Source organism: Lytechinus variegatus, chromosome 15, assembly GCF_018143015.1.
Source record: "Lytechinus variegatus isolate NC3 chromosome 15, Lvar_3.0, whole genome shotgun sequence".
Taxonomy (NCBI): Eukaryota; Metazoa; Echinodermata; class Echinoidea; order Temnopleuroida; family Toxopneustidae; genus Lytechinus; species Lytechinus variegatus.
Genome location: NC_054754.1, coordinates 31,075,715 through 31,098,840, shown reverse-complemented (window position 1 = coordinate 31,098,840; position 23,126 = coordinate 31,075,715). Strand labels below are relative to the sequence as shown.

Sequence of the window (23,126 nt, the reverse complement as noted above, 5' to 3'; positions counted from 1 at the left end):
TCATTTTTTTGCCAGATAATGAAGATCAATGTAATATTTTATTTTTTTGGAGATATTTTCATAAGATTGTGAGAGGGTATGATTAAGATTTTTTCTGGATACTTGCCAATGATGGTAATAATACATTGAATGCACTAATAAAGACACATTTTGTTGTACTGTACATTTTAAACTTAAGGATTGATATAATTTCAAGTATTATTACTCCTCACACACTCCTTGTAAATATTTGTAAATAATTGTGGAACATAGTAATTTGTTTATTTAGTTTTCTTTGTTTTGTTTTTGTTTTTCTTTCCCTTTGAGTAATCTTTAGTTTTGACTTTTCAGTATTGTTTTTATATTTATGTATGCATTTCATATATCCAAAGGTCTGACAACAGCTCAAGCATCTGCTTATTTTGTCTTACCACTGCATGTCTGCAACCTTGTTATAATCAGTTATGTTAATCATCATAATTATACATTATTTTTATGTAAAATTCATTGTAATCAATTTTGTGATGGTTACACAATGTACATTATCATGGCATGCAGAAACAAACAAATAAATAAATAAATAAGTAAGTAAGTAAGTAAGTAAGTAATTAAGTAAGTAAGTAAGTAAGTAAATAAATAAATAAAAAAAAAATAAATAAATAAATGAATGAATGAATGAATGAATAAATAAATAAATAAATAAATAAAACACAGCTCATGTATCCTGTACTCTCCTATACTCTAATGGATCAGGGGAGCCTTTCATGAAAGGACTTGTCAGACGTTTTATCCAACAAGTCCTGTTTTATGACAGTTACCATGATAGGAACTGGGCCTCTGAACCTATCAAAACCAAGGAAAGTTGTCAGATCTTACAACTTGTCAGACTAAAATCTTGATGGAACGTTCCACTGGGCATCTATTACTAGTCTTATTATTAAAATCATTTCTTTAATAAAAAAAAGTGAAAGTACTAGTTATGAAGAGCCTTAGAAAGAGATACTATTAATCAAGGTGATTGAGGTTGATAAGGTCCTGGCGCCTCTCAATTCTGTAATTTACACTTTGAATGCTGGTGGTTGTTATTGTAAGGTCGGGGTGAATGATTGTCATCAAGGATCTTAGCAAAGTGTTTTGTAGGTTTCACAAAAGTACAGTACAAAACTGGTTTGTTGCAATAAACATGATCACAACTCTCCGATAAACTAAGAATTCTGTCGCCAATTCAAAAAAATGGCATTTTGCCAGTGTGAACACAAAGAATTCCAATCCCGGAAGGTAATCACCTGCAAATTCATTGGTACTAATACAAATTTTAAGAGCTTTTGCAGGGATCCTCCAAGGTTAGGATTAAACAAGGCCTTGGTGGATATCTGTAATGTGAAAGAAAAATTATTAGCATTTTCTTTTTGGTTCAGTAAAGTGGGAATTCACAGAAAAATTATCAGGTATGTGAGGCCTAGGACCCGTTTCACAATGACCTACAATGTTGGTAACTACCATGGAAACTGTCATTGAGATTGGCCTGTTGAACTCTGCAACCCATAGGCCTGAATTTACAAAGGTGGTATTGAAAACCCACGGTTGAGTCCATGGTTTATGCAGATTTCCTGTATAAATTAGGCTTGATTTAGCGCGTATCGGGCGCGTGTATAAGAAATGTCCAATGCTGATGCGCGCTTATGTCACAAAGCGCCAAATTGACGCCTGTTACCATGGTTATCTACGCTATTTTATTCATGAGTCCACTGTTTGAAGAGTGGACTCATGAATAAAAACATTGGACTAATGAATAAAATAGCGTAGATAACCACGGCAACAGGCGTCCATTCAGCGCACTGTGACAAAAGCGCGCATCAGCATAGGAATTTTTTATACACGCACCCGATACGCGCTAAATTAGGGTAATTTATACAGGAAATCTGCATAAACCATGGACTCCACCATGGGTTTTCAAAACCACCTTTGTGAATTCGGACCATAGTATTTGCCGAAGTAGAAAACTTAGCATACTCATAATTTGTTAAAATGGGTCCTTGGCCACTTTCTCTTGAGTTTTGGTGTGGTTTCCTGCTTGGATCTGATGTGAATACACTGAATGGGAACGCAGCTGCTCAAAGTCACAGCTATATTTATAGTAATAGTGTGAAATAGGTAGGATGTGGAGTAATAATCTTGCTTTCATGGAATTCGTTACACACCAGGCACATCTACAAGAAACCAGTGGAGGGTACGTATTATATGGAGATTGGAATCCTCCAGCGGGATGGAAGCGTGGTTTCCAAGAGCACCACTGCAGGCACAGTGAGTTACTCTCATTATCTCTTTTGATGAGGAAATGTGATGATAATATCACTGTTGATTATGATTTAAAAACATTCCATTTAATCTCATCAATACAGGGGAGTTCATTAGCAAGTATTTGATGAAAAAAATAAGGGGAGCATATTTGAATATGGAATAATATAAACTTAGAAATTAAATTAGAAAAAGGGAAGTCTATTCAGAAATAGAAAACTTTGAGAAAGGACCTTCATTTAATGTAAAAAAAAATAGAAAATGGCAAATTTCATCAAATATAGAGCATGTTTTAAGGTGTAAGAAGATCAATCTTTATCAATTGCAAGAAAATCTACTTCCATGAGAAAAATGAAGCATATATTTAAAAGGATGGTGTATTTTCGAGTTTCTTTATGATGTATTATTTTTTGTGTGCAGCTTTTGAATGGAATTGGAACCTCTGCCATTTATCCCCGGTATAACTTTGGTCATGATTGGTTCCGTAACTATGAGGGTTGCAGACTCAACGTCGAGGTGCGGGTCACAGAATCTTCTACAGGTGTCACAGAGGGAGCTGTTGACATATCAACGATGATCGTACAAAGTCCTTACCGCTTCAAGACTGGTCAAACCATCCGTTATTTCAAACCAGCATTGCCTTATGAAGTACAGGTAAGTTTGATTGCATCCTCCTTGCTTTATCACTCTATGTGGATTTTACGTTTCATTTATGTTATTAAAGTTGTGATTCTTATGGGGCGTTGCAAGAAACTTGCGACCAATTGCAAGTCTATTTTCATTCCCGAAATCAAGCATATGCTGTGCAATTAATTGCAAATTTGCAATTGATTTCTAATCTGCTCCATGAAACGAGGAGTGTAATCTGATTTGCTATAGCTTAAAGTAATCAATCAGTTGTAAAATTGCAACAGAATATTTGGGATTGATTGCATATATTTTCTTGCAACACCCCCTTAGTCAAATTTGGGTACCAGAATATGGAAAAATTCTTCATATTTTCTGATGTGAATAGAAGATACCAATATGAGTGTTTATTTGTTAGTCCTGCAAAGATGTTTTGGTCAAAGCCAACCTGTCTGTCTTGGTTTTCCCTGAGAGATAGAGCAACTGTAGGGGATGACAGGTATTTTAAGAAGGGTTATTAGTTTGAAATAGGTGGGTTGAGGAAGAGGGAATGGCCAAAGAAGACATGAAAGAATGAAGGAGAGTAGGAAGGTTGGGTTGAAGATGGATGACGCAGGGTGCTACACAAGCACTTGCCTGATTGCCCAGGGCAAGTAAAAGTTAGAGTCGCGCAAGTGTTTTGAAGTAAAGAACAAAACTACTTTGCCAAATTGGGCAAGCCAAATTCTATCAGTAAAATACCAAAATTAGGCCCGATATGATATCCCTAATTTTGGTCATGGCAGGCAAGATAAAATCATTTTGGAAAGAGAGAAATGCAATAACAAAGTAGATCAGGTCATGTCAAAAGACAGAAAAAGTTCAATCATTTATAAAACTGCAAAACTTTCTTTTGGAGAGGTAAAACTTTTTTTCAATGACTTTTTTGGGCAAGTATCTTCCAACTATTAAAAAATGTACTTGCCCGACTGGTCACCTGGGGACAAAAATAAATTAAAATCTTTTTGACTATTTTCTAATCTGTATAAGAAACATCTAAAGCTGGATTATAGGAATCAAACAATTGATATATATACTTTCAAATATACAGTTTGAGTTGGAGACTGTGCTTGGTAAGCCAGCGCAGTATCTTCCCGTGAACGTGGAGGCATCCGCACTGGTCCAGTCTCGGCGACTAACACTCAATCATAACATGGATCCCAATGCTAACCAGCAGTGGACTGATGCCAACGGTCGAGTGAAATTCATCTTCAATACTACTCATGATACAAGCCAAATCAATATAAGGGTAAGGAAATCAACTTTATTTGTTAAGAAAATGAAAAATAACGGACGAAAAGATTTATGATAAACCCCAAATAGATCTTATTTCAGTTTTTGAATCCCCCAGTTATGGGAGATGAAAGTTTGATTTTGTGTTCTGTGGTAATTCTACTCTTTATTTCCTTCATACCCTTCTGGTAATAAAAAAAATAATTTAATATAAATGTAGCATGTTATTTTTGTTGCTGTTTTCAGAATCAGTCATCATCATGAATGGAGTGGAGCATGTAGAAAAGGGCATATTTTGGAAATTGTTACACTTCAAATTTTATTTCAAAGATAATGTATAGAAATTAGTAAAACTTGTACAACAATCTTTGTATAATGCGACTTGTCAGTGTTAGGCCAATTATTCTGTATGTATTTCTCTCAAAATAAAGTTTAGATATACGCTTTAGACAATACTAATTTAACAGATATAATACTGATAAGACAATTCTCAGAGACTTATGGATCACACATTCAATCTGAAAAAAAAATCTTTTCACTTTTGTGTTTAGATATAGTCATGTGTTGTTACTTGTCTGCTGGGAGTTAAATTGACGAGTTTTGACATAGTTTTCTTTGTTACTTTGTCTTTGCTCTCATTGGAATGACTTGTTACTGCCTTGTTTGTTTTCATGGCGGAGGAGGAGTGTACGTGTGAGGTCAATCTTTGAACTGTTAAGAGGATTCTTCATTCCAGGAACTACAGTTGCTATGATTTAATTAAGCTTTAACCCTTTTAGTTCTGACTAGCTTGAATGTTTGGATGAACTTTATATGTCGACTTTGTATGAATATTAAGTTTTGCTAGTTGTGTTTTTTTTTGTCTAATTAACAATTTAATGATTTTACTGTAATCATTTTTGGTCTAGATTGTGTTAGCCCCCTGGTCTCACAATTTATGTTCATTCTATTGTGTAAATTTTGAGGACTTCTGTTTCTCTATAAAGTAAATTGAAATACATTGATAATTTGGCATCATGTTTTCTATCTTTGATGCATGGATGTTGTAAGTATCATTAAAGAGATTATAGACTGAGATATTTTTTTTGCAGTTTGATGCTAGTATGTATCAGTCCCTCTCCTTTGGTTATGAAAATACTTGAATTCATTAACATTTTATGATATAAAGTATCATTAATGTCATATGCAAAATCATTGAGTTCAGTCCTACTTATTGTGTTTGGTGTTTGTATGTTGTAGGTATCAACAGAGGAGAGGATAGAGCGAGAGAATGCAGTATTTCAGTTTGATGCGAACCCTTACCAGTCACCAGCTGATGATGATTATCTGTCTATTAGCATTGCACAAACACATCTTAGAGTAAGTTCGTCAAGTAATTCCTTTTTAATATTAGATCAACCTATATTTATCATCATAATTTTTCATGCGTAATTATTTTGTATATTGCAATTTTTCTTGCTAATATCAAAATTGCATTTAAGATCTTGTTTCTATCAGCAGCATCATCGTCAGTGTTATTGTCATTGTTGTCTTGTATTAAATTAATGATATTAATAATTATAATAATAATGGGCATTCATATAGCGCCATCTATCTAGAAATATTCTATTCCGAGGCGCATTGCTCTTTTGGAGCCAAACAATTGTAAGACATAACTTTAAAAATAATACATCTGCTTTCTGTACTTCTTGTTCTTTTTTTCTTTTAAACATAACTTGTGTCTTTGGATTATGATCTGTTATGATTTCAAAGGATCCATTCATATGTCATATATTTTTTCTTTGATTGGATAGATTAAGCTATTATAAAACATACCATCAATTCCTCTTTGTTCTATTCTGACAGGTTGGTGATGCGATATATGCCGTTGTCAGGACAACAGCGACTACTCCAATTGATAATCTTAATCTACTAGTAAGTGTATTTAGTAAAAAAAATCACTACCTCATTCTTAACCGCCAAAGAAGGGCTGCATTCTGGCCTTATCAATTCATTTTAGAGGGCCTGTCACTTGTTTAGTAACAATTTTGTAAAGAACTTTAATAGAGACGTCTTTCCGATGTATTTAGTACTATGTGAAAGCAGAATATTCATGAACTTATTGAAAAGTGAGAGAAGTTGTTGCTGATATGTTTTAGATTCTGACAGGGAAGCAGGGGGGGGGGGATGATGTGTATCTATTAACTTCCATGATTTTTACTTAATCAATCTTGAATGGAATTATTAAAATTTCATGGATGTATAAAATGCAAGAAAGAATCTGTTAATTTGTAAAGTTTACAGCAAGTCAAGGTGAAGAGTTTTTATTGTCATATTTTCTTCATTCTTTCCTCATTTTTCTCCCAGTTCCTCTCGCAAGGCAAAGTGATCTTGGCTAAGAGCATTGATCATGTGATCAGCAACCAAGAGGAGGTGTTTTTCAGTGTTACCTCAGACATGGTCCCCATCGTTCGCATCATTGCATATTACATCAATCACCTGGATCAGGTCATAGCAGACTCCATTGCTCTCAAGATCGAGAACACCTGCATACACCATGTAAGAAAGATTTTTTGTTTATATTTAAACTTTGATTTATAATATTCCTCGGGCATTTCACTTGCAGACATTTCACATCTGTCTTTTATCACCAAGGGAATGTCAGTTCAGTTATTCATTTTCAGTAAATTTGTTGAATTGATTGGGATAGTTTATGATGTTTTACCATGATTTTGTACACATGAAATTAATAATGAGTTTGTTGAAATACATTTTCTCTCTGTAAGCATTGGAAAAAGTTAGTGGTTGATGGGAATGTGTTTTTTATTTCCTGAAGATATTAATTGTTAATAGGGTTTTTGGTTGGGAACCAATTGCCTTTATAGACCATGGCACCTGGTACTTAACTGCCCCAAAAAGAAGTTCTGCTGTTAGAAGTTGACAATATTAAATTATTAGAGATTATATATCTAAGCTCACTTTAGCTGGTGTATGTTTAAAATGTGGCTGTGCTTTTGCATCTGCTCTTGGGCTCCACTCTCAGATGTTGATTCTGGTAGACATTGAGTATAAATTATTCTTTATAACAGAACTTTTCCCCTGTTCCAAAACACTTATCGGCAAACTTTTTTCCTTTATTTCATTAATTCACTATTATGTTCTTTGTATGTATTTTGAGGTGTAAATAAAGCTCAAAGAGTCAATTTAGTGTCACGGTTTGATTCATACTGATTTCGATTTCCATTTTCTTCACTCTCTTAGGTTGCAATCAACATCCAGGAAGAGCCTAACAATGAAGGAGCGTACCTACCTGAATCACCTGTTACTCTGCTGGTAGATGCCTATCCTACATCCTATGTTGGACTGCTTGGAGTCGATAAGGCAGTCTATGCTCTCAACAACAACCATAGACTAAGCAGACGCAAGGTGGGTTCTCTTAGAAAGCATATCTATTCAGATTCCAGATAGCATTTAGTCCATGAAATGCAGGGTTGTAGTCGAGGCTGGGAGTTCCAAGTCACGTGGCTGCTAGAGAAATCTTTCTCCCATAGACTTTGTGCCAAGGCAGGCAGATTTGGTCTCAAGGCCAGCCTCGACCACATCCCTTAAGAACTGCTCTAGCCATGTTTAGTTTCTTTGCAATGATAATACATGTATTTCTGTTTTTTTTTCTCCAGATGTTTGAGATGATGCAGACGTATGATGTGGGCTGCGGGCCAGGGGGTGGACCTACTACACCTCTCATCTTCAAAGTAAGTTGATAGTAAAATACAAAACATTTATTAGGAGCTTGAGGGCATATCTAAGTTAATCTGTTGAGCACTTACCAGCAGGCAGATTTTGATGGCAACTGCATGCATGAGGGATTGTACGTCCATAGCCCAGTTGCGGCGGTTGATGCAGTCAAGAAAAGGCAAGATATCAACTCTGACATACTTGAAATCAACCTAATGAATAATGATATCAGTCAATGATGACTGGATGGGTGTTTCATAAAGCTGTTCATAAGTTACCAGCGACTTTAAGAATGATTGGTGATCCTTTCTTGTGGTAAATGATATATACATGTACACTGAATTTTCATCCATGTTGATTTAGCACCTAAGAAAGGATCAGTCATTCTTAAAGTTGTTCGTAACTTACGAATAGCTTTATGAAACACTAAGAATCATTAATTCTCTTCAATTGTGCAATAGATTTATATATAGAAAATATGAATTTGGTACTCGACTCAATAACCCAATATTTCAACAATATTTACATGAATGCATGTGTCTGTGTGTTTGTGTTTTAGGATTCTGGCTTGTCTGTTCTGACGAATGCTCGGTTAGCTGTACCACCACGAGAAGGTAAAAATAATTATTCTCAAGTACCTGTACGATCCTGTTACAGAAAGCTTAGTGATTGATTGTACAGATGATTTAATAGAGTAATGAATGCAATCTTGTGTGAAATTAAGCCTTATAATCGATTGTTATGCTTTATGTAAAATAGCCCTGATGTCATATTTGATATGTGTCACTATTTTATTCATATATAAAAGTTAATGTATATCTGATATATAACAAGTTAATGTTTGTCCAATGTTTGCAATAACTTCACAAAATGGCATTAATAAACAAATTCATGTTATTTGATATGAAATGCAACCCACTGGAATTTATTGGCTGACATTGGTTGGTAGAAGACATGAAAAGACTTAACAGAAAAGAAAAGTGGGATGTTGGCAAAAAGTATGCAATAAAAACTATTTGATTGTGATCCACTTTGTCATCTATTACGTTTATTCATTCCCAGCTGTAAATTCACTATTTTAATTGTTTGTTACATATGACAAGATAATTTATGAGATTTTTGTATTAAAGAAAAACTGACAAATTTCAATTGATGGAAGTCGACTATCAAATGCCCATGGAGAAAACTGTTTCTTCAATGCAGCTAAAAGTGTATTAATATTCTTGTGTCTTTTTGTGTGTGAAGGTCTTACATGTCAACGTGCAGGTCAGTCATCGAGAAGAAAGAGAAGTGCTGTACAGTGTCAAACAAACACTCGCAGCAGAAGTAAGTTCAACATTCAATTGATGATTATTTTGGTTTGAACAATTTGATATGATTCCGTGTTCTTGATAGTTAAGATTAAATTAAGTAAAAAAGTTGTTCAAGTAATGGGTGTGGATGTTTTTTTTTCTGATTTGAAATCCATGTTTAAACTTTACTGCTGAAAAGTCATATATTATTTATAATTCATTATTCATATTATCTATAAATTATGGGTTGCATTTGGATGACTCTTAGAATATTCATCATGATGAATGCAATATATCTGATATACCACAAAAGAAATCATATATTGTTATTTTTATCATACAAACCACTTTCCATGACAACAGCAATGCATTCATTTAAAAAGAGAGAGAGAGAAATGTTGTTCATTGAATGTGACTCAAATGTAGCTGTACATCATGTAGTGTTGTGCGTTGCATTGTATTGCTTATGGCTTGCACTGTATAGTTTGCGAACTTGAGTAGGAAAATTGCCTCGCAGAGTTAAATATTGGTACAATATTGCACTCATTTACTCCCTTGATACTGTTAATGTAAAATACACAGAACAGGTAATATACCAGCAAGGAAACATCCTAGAGAATAATTAATACAAAGTTTTATTTCATCGAAAAATTGGGCTTGTACGTGCAATATTACCACATAGTGGTTTCCTTTATTGTCTTATATGGACTATGGTGGTTGCTTGCTGGGGGGTATTAGTAAACAGGATCTTGGAAGACTTCAACGCCTTCAGAACAAATGTGCACGATTAATCTGTCAAAAACCAAAATGGTGTCATGCTACCCCTCTTCTAAATGAACTACATTGGCTACCTGTTTCTGATAGAATACATTATCGAATACTTGTTCAAACCTATAAGTCTCTGTCAACCACACTACCTTCTTACATTTCTTCATTATTTCAGCAACAAAGATCTAAATACTCTCTTCGTTCTACTGGAGCGCCTTGAGCACCTAACAAGGTGGATATGTGCGCAATATAAATACCCTATATTATTATTATTATTACTGCTGCTCCTTCCTATGTAATTCCAAAGTCCAGAAAACAGGCCGGTTTCAACTCCTTTCAATCTCTTGCCCCCCGTCTTTGGAACAAACTCCCTCCATCTCTTTGAAACCTCTCTTCTCTTAACCTCTTCAAAAAACATCTCAAAACACACTTATATAACCATAAACCTTAACTTGTCTTATGCAATTAACAGCGCTTTGTATCCTCTGGAAAAAGCGCTATATAAATCCAATTATTATTATTATTTACATATTTTTCTTTCAGTTGAGCAATGCCTATACCAACTGGAGCGTAGTGGTAACTGTGACGATAACCTAACAACCAATAGAATGTTCAACAGAATCCAACGATGGTGTACCTGTGAGACCATCGCTACCAAACTAGCCTCTAAAGTACCTCCGTATTGTCCACAGGCTACACAACAAGATATTGAGGTAATGGCTACTATTATCATTGCTAGATTTGTATGTGTACAATTTGGTTTTATGAGTTTCTTATGGCTATGTGATGGTTAGCACAATCGTGTTGCCATGACAGATTATGACCTGGTGAGGATAATGATGTTAACTTGGAGTTTGAAGGTGAAGATATTGATGATTATAGAGTCTCTGAAGATGTAGCTGTGTTGCAATCATAAAGGGATTTTTTTAATAATCTAAGTGTAAATATATATTCAGTATACAAGACTGCAGTCGATGAAGTACTGGTTTTACAATGATTTCATTTTGATTTGGAATAAAGTTTTTCTCAAGTCAAATGCAATTTTCCATATTTGTCATGCTTCAATGCTCTGCTGTGTTGATGCCCCAAGAAAGCCCGCCTAGGCCTGTTGTCTTAGCACTCTTGCCATCCCACCCATCTCTAAAATGAGTACCATTGCTAACCCGCTTGGATTGAGTAAAAAAGAAAGGAGTAACATTGAGGAAAGTCAGGTATGGGAGGTTGTTTCAGTACAGCAATCTTTCCCTAAAACAGAACTATTGGCTGCTCCAGTATTGGTTTGAAATAATGTGCATGTGGTATCTTTAAGGGTTAAGTTGCAGTGAAGTAATTTGTCTTTTTCTTTTCCAGGATTTCACCCGATGCTGTGAGCTAATGAATATATGGCGTTTGGGCGGTGCTCCTGGTGTGGACGTCGTTGATAGTATGGCTCCATACGATTATGCTGACGATTCTCTGAGCACCTTTGAAGAATTTGGGACAGATGTGAGAACTGATTTCAAAGAAACATGGCTCTTTGATCTCATTAGGGTCGGGTATGTATCCACTGGATAGTTTTTTGTAAAAAAATATTGTCTACTCATGATAACTATTTTATCATTATCCCCATTATGATCGCCTTATTCATCACCACCACCACTACCATCATCATAACCACCATCAGTAGCACTGTTGTCACCACAATGGTCGGCCCAGGTTAGAACCACTGGCAATCTCCAAAAAGCACTCGATGCAAAAAACACCCACCCACTCGCCCACCAATAATTTCCCTTCTGACAAAGAAAGTGATATGAAAATTTGCAATATTAACGCCCTGAAAACCAACTAGTTTCTGTCCCTCTGTACCTATTGCAAGGTACCGGGCGATAACATTTACCAAAAGGTCCCGGCGACAACCGATTAACATTATTTTATCATTACATTGAATAGTGCCCATGGACAGGAAGCTATAGACCTTCAAACTCCTGGTAGCATCACTGAGTGGAGTCTACAGGCTGTATCAGTCACCCCTACTGGAGGCCTCTGTGTGACTGATCCACTCGATGTGAACGTCTTCAAGAGTCTCTCCATTCAACTCCAGCTGCCTTATTCGGTGGTCCGTTTAGAGCAGATCGAAGTTCTCGCAACCGTCTACAACTACAACCCACAGGGTACAAATGTAAGTGATCATCTTCCTTCGTATTAAAAATAATTATTTAAATGAAAATATAGTAAAAGAAGTAAAAGAAATGTTTGTAGAAGAGGCATGGTCAAGTGGATAAGGTATGTATGTTAAATTCTTGCTCTGGCATTAATGGCCATTTATCTTAATTTACCATACAGTACCCGGGTAAGATAAACAGGTGTCTGACTAGTGGAGTAATAGTAATGTGCCAGTAGTAACAGGCATGAGCACTTTTCATAAGAACCCATTATTATTTTCTGTATATATCCCCCTTCAAAGATAAGGGTGGAGGCTACTTGGCTTCTGAATTTTGTTCTCTTTTTATAAAAAATAGGCTCGCCTAAGTTAATAGCTAGTTGATTGAAATTGAAAGCCGTTTCTTTCAATCTAGGGAAACATCAAAATGCCTTTTATCACAGGAGGGTAATTCCATAAAGTATGTATTCATATCCAACCCCATATATTTGGGACTTTCCCTGAAATAATTTGTCTATTCTGCTTTGTATGAAAAGTTCTTAATGCTCTAAAATCATCATGGCATGAGTAGTTTCAAAAGTTAAGTGTGAATAAAGAAAGTGGGGGTTGGATGTACGAAAAAAGCTGATGTTTTTTATGGAATCGCCTGGTAGAAATAATTATTCATTCAAGTAGATAAATAATAACCTTGAACTGCTCTACTCAACAGGTGCGTGTATCGTTCTACAACCCCAAAGGAGCCTGTGGTGAATCCAGCGACCCATCCCAGCCAGCTACTAGGGTGGTCCATGTTCCAGGATTTAACTCACAATCTCTCAAGTTTGTCATTGTTCCTGTAGAGATAGGTGAACTACCAATCACTGTCACAGCGATATCAGACTTGGGTAGTGATGGAGTCCAGAAGACACTCAATGTTATTGTAAGTAAATGAAATCATTGCTGTTTTTAATCAGTTTAACTGAAGAATATATGAAAAATAAATTTCTGTGTTTCTTTGTATATTTATTGCTTATAAAAGGAAATATTTTGCTCCTGCCATATGTAACAATTTTCACTTCTTTACTCATAGTAGAGCGGATAAGCTCCAAAAATCACAAGAATTGTGCAAATTTTGACTAAAGCATGAAACTTTCACAAGTATTAGTATATGCCGTAAGATTTATTTTAAAGATGGGAGGTAAATTTAAAAATGCCATTTTCGGCCGTTGCCATGGCAACGGAATAATTTCTCAAAAATGACATACATTCCCATGTAAATGGTAAATAAACATGGTATAGATGAATAAAATGATAATTTTCAAGCTTCCAATTGAATATATATAAAATTTAGAAACATTCAAAATCAACAAGACAGTTCCAATTGGTCCGTTGCCATGGCAACGGCTTGTTTTTCCCCAGAAAATTAAAAATTCTGATTAAAAAAAGTTGTAGAATATGATTTATCTTTAATTTCCCCTAATTTTACAGTGTTAAACAAAGATATTTTGGTTGCTAGATGTATAAATTATATCTCAAGCCATTGCCATGGCAACCAAATAACAACTAATTTACAAAAATAACATGGTTGACAAGACAATGGGCAGGTGGAAAGATCAACTGCAAATTGACTTTATCTGTATGCTTTAGTTTTGACCCCCTCATTTGAACCAAAAATACAGAGAGTGTTCTGCAGGAGTTCTTTATAAAGATAAAACTTTATGTTGCCTTGGTAACGCTTGGCTTAAATAAAAAAAAAACAATGTTGCAAAGATCCCGTTGCCATGGCAACAGCTTATTTCCCTCTAGAAAGGTAAAAATATTGATAAAAATGTAGAATACATGTATGATCATCAGTCCATTTTCAATCATTTTTGAGGTACTAATCGGGATATGCTTGTGACTAAATTTATAAATATAACATCTTAAGTCATTGCCATGGCAACCAGATAACATCTAATTAAAAACAACAACAGGGATGACAAGGTTATGGAAAGGTGAAAAGTACAATAAAAAATAACTTATATGTACATGCATAAGGTTTGACCTATTCAATTGATTTAGGGGAAATAATACAGTGAGTGTTCTGCATGAACTAATTGGAATGATACAGATTGATGTTGCCTTGGTAATACTTGAATTAAATAAAAAGAAACAATGTTGCAAAGATCCCGTTGCCATGGCAACAGCTTATTTCCCTCTAGAAAGGTAAAAATATTGATAAAAATGTAGAATACATGTATGATCATCATTCCATTTTCAATCATTTTTTAAGTACTAATCGAGATATGTTTGTGACTAAATTTATAAATATAACATTTTAAGTCATTGCCATGGCAACCAGATAACATCTAATTAAAAAAAAAGAAACAACAGGGATGACAAGGTTATGGATAGGTGAAAAGTACAATAAATTAACTTATATATACATGCATAAGGTTTGACCTAATCAATTAATTTAGGGGAAATAATACAGTGAGTGTTCTGCATGAACTAATTGGAATGATGCAGATTGATGTTGCCTTGGTAATACTTGAATTCAAGGATAAAGATCAATGTTGCAAATGGTCTGTTGCCATAGCAACGGATCATTTAGTACCAATTTTTATTAAAAATCGGACTATAGAATCTTATTTTTCTTGCATTTCCCCTAATCTTAGTGTGTTAAACATCGATATGTTTGATGCAAAATGTTTAAATAACATCTAAAGCTATTGACATGACAACCAAATAATATCTAATTTACAAAAATATTAATTTGGATGACAATATCATGGACAGGTGGAAAATACATATAACTCAATGTGTGAAAGGTTTGGCCAGTCATTTAATTTTGGACAAAAAATTCACTAAGTATTCTGCATGAGTTCATTAGAATAATAAATTGATGTTGCCTTGGTAATACTTGAATTTAATGATAAATATTAGTAATTCAAATGTCCCCCCCCCCAGAAAAGGAGTCAGCAGCTTTGATAACCAAAAACATGGTAAAATCTGATTTTTCTTTCATTCACCCAATTTTAGGGTGCTAAGCATATATATGCTTGTTGTTAATATGTAGATAACATCTTCAGCCATTGAGATTAAGATGTAATTCATAAATACAAAAAAAATACACTGTTCAAATGATAATGGTCAGGTGGAATGTAAAATAAAATTTTACTTAATCTACACAATGTTTGACCATCTTTGATTAAAAAAATACCTAGTAGAATATTATATTTCATTTATTTCCACTAAAGTTAGGGTGCCAAAGAGGGGACATCCCGATAGACCGCGGGTCCGAAAGACCGCGGGTCCGATAGACCGCGGGTCCGTTACACCGCGGGTCCGATAGACCACGGGTCCGATAGTCCGCAGTGCGTGTAAAATTGTGATCAGATATATCAAATGTCATCTGAGACCATGGGATTCTATCAGGTGCGGATCCATGGGGGCCGAGTGGGAACTACCCCACCCCACCCCCAGCTCAAAAAAAGAGGGGGGGGAGAAGGGAAAAGGAGAGAATAGAAAGAGAGAGGAAGATGGGAAAAGAAGATAATAGAAAAGAGAGTAAGAGGGGGAAAGAAAAGACAAAGAAAAAGGGTGAAGAACAGGGGGAAAGAAGAGAAAAAAAAGTGGAGGGAAAAGGAAGAGAAGAAAAGAAAGGAGAAAGGAAAAGGAGGGAAAAAAGAGGAAGAGAAAAATGTTTAAGTAGAGAGGAAGATGGGAAGAAAGATAAAAAAAAGAGAGAGAGTGGAAGGGGGAGAGAAGAAAAAAAAAGATTAAAAGAGAAAAAAGGGGAAAAGAAAGAAAAAGAAAAAGGGAGAAGTAAAGGGGGAAAGAGAAAAAAAAGAGGAAAAGGGAAAAGAAAGAAAAATGGGAAAAGAAGAAGAAAAAATAGGAAAAGAATAATATTGAAAATAAAAGGAAGATGGGAAAAAAGAAAAGAAAAAGGGGCTAAAATTATCCAGTTTCAGATCAGAATATCAAAGATTTTCTTCTCGCGCTTTGCGCTCGCATTATTATTGTAGAAAGATACCAAAAATTACCCATCCTTTTTCATGATTGACAAACATGAATCGAATGTCCCATTGGGGGGTTTGAAATCTCATCTTTTTAGGTTGGAATATAAAAAATGTTCGGTTTAATCGTTGAAATATGTATCGTCTTTATGGCTAACTGCAAAATATCCTTAACAGGTCCCTTTTCGACCAGGCCATAACGAATATTTAACATTTCTGCTCGCGCTTCGCGCTCGTGGGAATTATCTAGTTACATACGCGTCCTGTTCAGGTTCACAAACATTGCCCAGAATGTTAAATTTTCAGGACAATATACAAGAAATTTCATTTTAGCTTGCATAGGGCTTATGAGATTAAAACACATTTATGTTGCTTATAAAGTAAGTCTAGGAAATGACTGTTAGGACATGGGCGTTTGTCCCCCCCCCCCACAAAAAAGAGAGAATCAAGACTAAGAAAAAATAGAAAAGGAATGTTATTAGGATGAAATATACTATTATTTTCCAAACATTATGTCAAAATCTATCACAACCTTGTATTTTGTAATAAAAGTGTCAACATATTTGCTTGCTCGCTTCGCTCACTGCCAACTTCTTATTAATCTTATGCGATACGCCGTACCGAACCCCCTCGAAATTGTTGGCTCATTACGGCACTTGGACAAATCAACTTTGAGCGGCCGATCGGGGAAAATATGGGTGAAAAAATGGCCCCTCCCCCTATTGGCGGAAGCTGGGTCCGCCCCTGACTTGGGTTTTCAGAATAAAATACAGAAAAATTCTATTAAAAAAAATCAGATCGCGCTTCGCGTTCTCATTATTTATTTAGGCCTTGTGAGATACCTCAATGTGTTTTTCAAGAATAAAATCTCAGATTTTCTTTAACGTCTACCCCCCCATTTCATTTATTCTTTTTATCTTGGTGCCCTCGCCCCCCCCCCTGCACCCATGCTGAATGAATACGCCAATGATGAGGATAATTAGTCGAGATTGCATATTCCCAAGAGGTTATCATTAATAATATTGAAGGGTATACTAAAACAACACTACAGCTCCCGTTCACAATACTCTACTATGGTGAGAAGTTAAACCAAATTGAAACCCCCCAAATCGCTCGTGCTTCGCGCTCCCATTGATATTACATCATGGGCGGAAATCCCAGGGGGACAGGGGGACGTGTCCCACCTACTCAAAATAGTAGGGGGACACAATATCAAATGTCCCCCTACTATTTTGGTCTTTTATGATCATAGAAATACATCATTCTAAATCAAAATAAAACATGTATTTTGGGACGAGATGACCTTACTTTGGCGATGATAACCTTGTTTTTTTTTTTGCTTGTCATATTTTCCCGCCCCTTGTCCCCATAGGCGGATCCAGGGGGCCGAGCTCCCCCCCCCCCTCCTTCTTGGCGGAGCAAAAAAGAAAAAAAAAGGAAAGAAGGAAAAAGGGAGGAACAAGAGAGGAGAAAAGAAAAAGAAGGACGACGAGTGCATAAAATAAGATGAGGGGAAGATTTGGAAAATAAAAAGAATCTTTCGTGCCACTATATAAAACTTTCGCTCGCGCTTCGCGCTCGCATTGTCTGTTAGGTGATTTACATATTTTGTTCAATATGGAGTTCGAATATCAAGTTTGGAAGTCAATATACAACACATATTTCACCTCGGAAATCGAACTTTCATTATTTTGTGTAATTTACAAATTGGTTTTTAAAAAGTGCTCTGTAAAAATGTCAGTTTTATGGTTTGAATGTTAACATTTGCTGCTTGCGCTTCGCGCTCGCAAATTTTGATTTATCAGGTACCTATTTTCGTGTATTCCATAAAGTTTTCAAAATATCCCTTTTCTGGTCTGATTGTTAAGACGCATCAGCTAGCGCGCTGCACGCTCGCATTTTGATTGGCGAGTTATATAAATGTTTCAATATTGTTTATACAACAAACTACTTAAAATCCCCCTTTCATGACAGTTTATCAAAAATTATAGCTCGCGATTTGCGCTCGCATTAATGGTTAAAATATATAAACTGATGCATCCTATTCATAATCACAAAAGTGAAATGTCCAGTTTTTATGCCATGATATCAATTTAATAATTAAATTGTCCCTTTTGTATCATATCGCGCTTAGCAAGAGGAATAGGAAGATAGTCATCATTTTCATATGATGGCATGTCATAAGGATGTCCCGGTCCTATGTCAAAACTCAAAGTAATAATAATATCAGCTCTTTTTTAAGTGCGATCCATATCCAGCTTACAATTTTTCTACAAAGTGCTTGAAATATAAAGCTGAAATTGACTCTTTTTTCAGATCGGACGATCAAAGTTTCATAATTTTTACGATTAAAGTTGTATTTAGAATGCCTAGATTCTAGGTCTAAATATGAAACACGCTCGCGCATGTTTATTCAGATACCCAACTTGTTCTCTAATTTAAATCATTATCCAGTTTCAGTTCACAATATCAAAAATTTTCTGCTCGCGCTTTGTGCTCGCATTATTAATGTGGGAAGACCCCATCCTTTTGATGATTTACAAAACATGAACAGAGTGGCCCACTTTTAGGTCTAAATCTCGATTTTTTTTTCTGCTCGCGCTTCGCGCTCGCATCAATCGTTAAATTACATGGCTATCCTGTTCACGATTACAAAAACTGATTGAAATTTTCCATTCTTTCTTTAAAAAAGTTCAAAAATGTTCAGCTCGCGCTTCGCGCTCGCATCATATAAATGAGGATTATGATATTATATATTAATTTATAAGAATAAAGCCAAAAAGTGACTAATGAGGACTACCCCGTCAAAGAAACAAACAAAAATTATCTTCGAGCTGCCGATCGGGGAAAATATGGCTGAAACAAATTTCCGTCCACCCCCCCCCCCACATTGGGGATATGATTTTGGTGTCTACACAAGTGTTTCAAGGGTCAACTAATACTGTACATTGTGTCCAGTTGAATAGACAGTCAGGCGTCAATATTGTGTCCAAAAATTCAAAGATTGTTTGAAAAATGGGGGTTTTAATGTTACTTAAAAGTGGACATAGTACATTAAAATACACATTGGGATGTTGTTTTGGTGTCTACACTAGGATTTCAAGGATCAAATGATACGTTGGGACTGGTTACAATGATGTATAATTGTCCATTTTGCCTGAAAATCCAAGATGGCTTCCATAAATAGATTCTAAAATGGCGACTGTTACTTTGAAGTGGATATGATATCCACTTGTGAGAATCTACCTTGGATTTTGGACAAAATTGAAAACTAACCATCCTTGTTACTTGTCCTAATGTAATAGTGGACCCTTCATACCACAGTGTAGACACCAAAATTGTTTCTTACAGGTTTTATGAACTCTGATAATTTTTGAGTGATAGAAGTCATTTTGGATGCCATTTCGGAAAACCCTCTTGGATTTTTAGGCAAAATGGACAACTGGATGTCATTGTAACAACTCTAAACGTATCTTTTAAAACTTGAAACCAAAGTGTGAACACCAAAATCAGTTTTCCTTGGTGGATTTAAATGAACTATGTCAATTTTTAAGCAACAGGCTCCAATTCAATAGACTCCGATTGTTTGAAGCCATCTTGGATGTTGGAACATACTGGATTACTGACTGTCCTTGTGTCCTTGTAACTTGTTCCAATGTACATGATGTATTTACTGACTTTTAAAACCATGATTTAGATATCAAAATAATATGCACTTGGCAGATATTACACGAAATATGTCCATTTGTTAGTAACAGGGGCTATTCTATATTCCATTTTTGGAAGCCACCTTGGATTTTTGGACATACTTGACCACTAACTGTTCTTGTAACTTGTCCTTATGTATAGTTTGACACATTTCACTATGGCATAAACTTATTCCAGGATATTAAACAAACTACGTTTTTTAATGCAGCAACAGCAATTTTAGACTCCATTTTCAAAGCCATCTTGGATTTCTTTTAATATACAGGACAACTGACTGTCCGTGTAACTTGACATAATGTATTACTTGATCATTGAAACCATGGTCTAGACACGAAATCATATACATCCCAGACGGATATGAAGTGAGCTATGTCCATTTATATATCAACAGCCATTTCAAACTCCATTTTTGGAAGCCGTCTCAAGGTCTTGGACACATCAGACCACTACAGTTTTTCTAATCAAAACTGGTACTTTTCTTGGGAAAATGAGCAGTTGCTATGGCAACAGATCATTTGCAACGTTGATATTTATCATTGAATTCAAGTATTACCAAGGCATCATCAATGTTTATCATTCTAATTAGTTCATGCAGAACACTCATTGTATTGTTTCCCCTAGATTGAGGTCAAACCTTATGCATGCACATTAAGTGAATTTTTCACCTGTCCATAGTCTCCATACCCTTGTCATCCATGTTGTTTTTGAAAAAAATAGATGTTATCTGGTTGCCATGGCAATGGCTTAAGATGTTATATTTATAAATCTAGTCACAAACGTATCTTGATCAGTACCTTAAAATAATTGAAAATGGAAAGATGATCATACATGTCTGTATTCTACATTCTTATCAATATTTTTACCTTTCTACAGGGAAATAAGCTGTTGCCATGGCAACGAGCCCTTTGCAACATTTTTAAAAGAATTTAATTCAAGCGTAACCAAGGCAACATAACTTTTTATCTTTCTAAAGAACTCCTGCAGAACTCATTCTGTAATTTATGTTTAAATGAGGGGTTCAAAACTTAAGCATACACAGATTAATTCTAATTGTATTTTCCACCTGTCCATTGTGTTGTCAACCATGTTTTTTTTTCAAATTAGATGTAATTTGTTTGCCATGACAATAACTTCAGATATTATTTGTATGTTAACAGCAAACATATCAATTCTTATCACAAAATTAGGAGAAATGAAAGAAATAATCAGAGTCTATAGTCATTTTTCTAATCAAAACTAGTACTTTTCTTGGTAAATGAGCTGTTGCTATGGCAACAGGTCATTTGCAACATTGATATTTATCGTTGAATTCAAGTATTACTAAGGCAACATCAATGTTGGACATTGTAATTAGTTGATGCAGAACACTCACTTTATTATTTCCCCTAAATTAATTCAGTAGGTCAAACCTTATGCATAAAAGTTATTTTCATTGTATTTTTCACCTATCCATAACCTTGTCATCCCTGTTGTTGTTGTTTTTTAAATTGAATGTTATCTGGTTGCCATGGCAATGACTTAAGATGTTTTATATATATATAAATTTAGTCACAAACATATCTCGATTAGTACCTTAAAATTATTGAAAATGGAATGATGATCATACATGTATTCTACATTTTTATCAATATTTTTACCTTTCTAGAGGAAAATAAGTTGTTGCCATGGCAACGGGTTCTTTGCAACATTGTTTCTTTTTATTTAATTCAAGTATTACCAAGGCAACATCAATCTGTATCATTCCAATTAGTTCATGCAGAACACTCACTGTATTATTTCCCCTAAATTAATTGAGTAGGTCAAACCTTATGCATGTACATATAAATTAATTTTCATTGTACTTTTCACCTTTCCATAACCTTGTCATCCCTGTTGTTGTTTTTAATTAGATGTTATCTAGTTGCCATGGCAATGACTTAAGATGTTATATTTATAAATTTAGTCACAAGCATATCTCGATTAGTACCTCAAAAATGATTGAAAATGGACTGATGATCATACATGTATTCTAAATTTTTAGCAATATTTTTACCTTTCTAGAGGGAAATAAGCTGTTGCCATGGCAACGGGATCTTTGCAACATTGTTTTTTTTTATTTAAGCCAAGCGTTACCAAGGCAACATAAAGTTTTATCTTTATAAAGAACTCCTGCAGAACACTTTCTGTATTTTTGGTTCAAATGAGGGGGTCAAAACTAAAGCATACAGATTAAGTCAATTCCAGTTGATTTTTCCACCTGCCCATTGTCTTGTCAACCATGTTATTTTTGTAAATTAGTTGTTATTTGGTTGCCATGGCAATGGCTTGAGATATAATTTATACATCTAGCAACCAAAATATCTTTGTTTAACACTGTAAAATTAGGGGAAATTAAAGATAAATCATATTCTACAACGTTTTTTTAATCAAAATTTTTATTTTTCTGGGGAAAAACAAGCCGTTGCCATGGCAACGGACCAATTGGAACTATCTTGTTGATTTTGAATGTTTCTAAATTTTATATATATTCAATTGGAAGCTTGAAAATTATCATTTTATTCATCTATATCATGTTTATTTACCATTTACATGGTAATGTATGTCATTTTTGAGAAATTATTCCGTTGCCATGGCAACGGCCGAAAATGGCATTTTTAAATTTACCTCCCATCTTTAAAATAAATCTTACGGCATATACTAATACTTGTGAAAGTTTCATGCTTTAGTCATAATTTGCACAATTGTTCGGCTAATCCGCTCTACTATCATAAGTTTTTCTTGTATAAATTTTATTGTACTCCTACCTATAACTTTAAAAATGTTATTTCTAGCCAAATTACGGTATTATTGTTTAATGTGTATTTTAAGTATGCGATTTATTCTTGGATGCAAAGTTACAAGTCGAGGTCAGGGTTACCGTAATTTATTTTACTTTCCTTTCCCTGGCAACCTGGACTTGTACTGTAGACATCCTTGTTCCTTTCCTCTTGGTACTCATGTATTTATTTGGAGCGCCTTGAGCACCTAGCAAGGTGGATACGTGCGCTAAACATATCCTATATTATTTCTTTTCTCATCTTAGGCTCATGGAATCCCTCACACAGTAGATCACTCTGTGTTGTTAGATCCGTCAGGGATCTATCATCAGCAGCGAAGATCACCTCGTCTTAGGGCAGCCATGATGGATGATATCCAGAGTGATCGTAAGTATACAAAATAAACCTGGGGGGTGTTTCACAAAGATTTAAGTATGACTTAAGTCGCACTTAAATGCCGACGCGTACACGATATGCAATGCGAGATCTTATTGATAGATACGCATTAGTGCGCGTCCTCATGACACGATCTGACCAATGCGGTCAAGCCTTT

General features: G+C 35.1%; 1 protein-coding gene across 3 annotated transcripts in view; it reads left to right on the top strand.

The window, feature by feature from the left end:
• LOC121428641 (complement C3-like) overlaps positions 1-23,126 on the top strand; it is a 63,591-nt gene that overhangs the window by 27,095 nt on the left and 13,370 nt on the right. For all 3 annotated transcript variants that reach the window (XM_041625407.1, XM_041625405.1, XM_041625406.1), the window contains exons 9-23: positions 2,184-2,283; positions 2,698-2,931; positions 3,995-4,192; positions 5,416-5,535; positions 6,022-6,090; positions 6,523-6,714; positions 7,417-7,581; positions 7,833-7,907; positions 8,450-8,504; positions 9,136-9,216; positions 10,494-10,663; positions 11,301-11,485; positions 11,880-12,108; positions 12,800-13,009; positions 22,840-22,960. In XM_041625407.1, the coding sequence (XP_041481341.1) occupies positions 2,184-2,283; positions 2,698-2,931; positions 3,995-4,192; positions 5,416-5,535; positions 6,022-6,090; positions 6,523-6,714; positions 7,417-7,581; positions 7,833-7,907; positions 8,450-8,504; positions 9,136-9,216; positions 10,494-10,663; positions 11,301-11,485; positions 11,880-12,108; positions 12,800-13,009; positions 22,840-22,960 (2,204 nt within the window). The remainder of the gene's footprint in view (positions 1-2,183; positions 2,284-2,697; positions 2,932-3,994; positions 4,193-5,415; positions 5,536-6,021; positions 6,091-6,522; positions 6,715-7,416; positions 7,582-7,832; positions 7,908-8,449; positions 8,505-9,135; positions 9,217-10,493; positions 10,664-11,300; positions 11,486-11,879; positions 12,109-12,799; positions 13,010-22,839; positions 22,961-23,126) is intronic.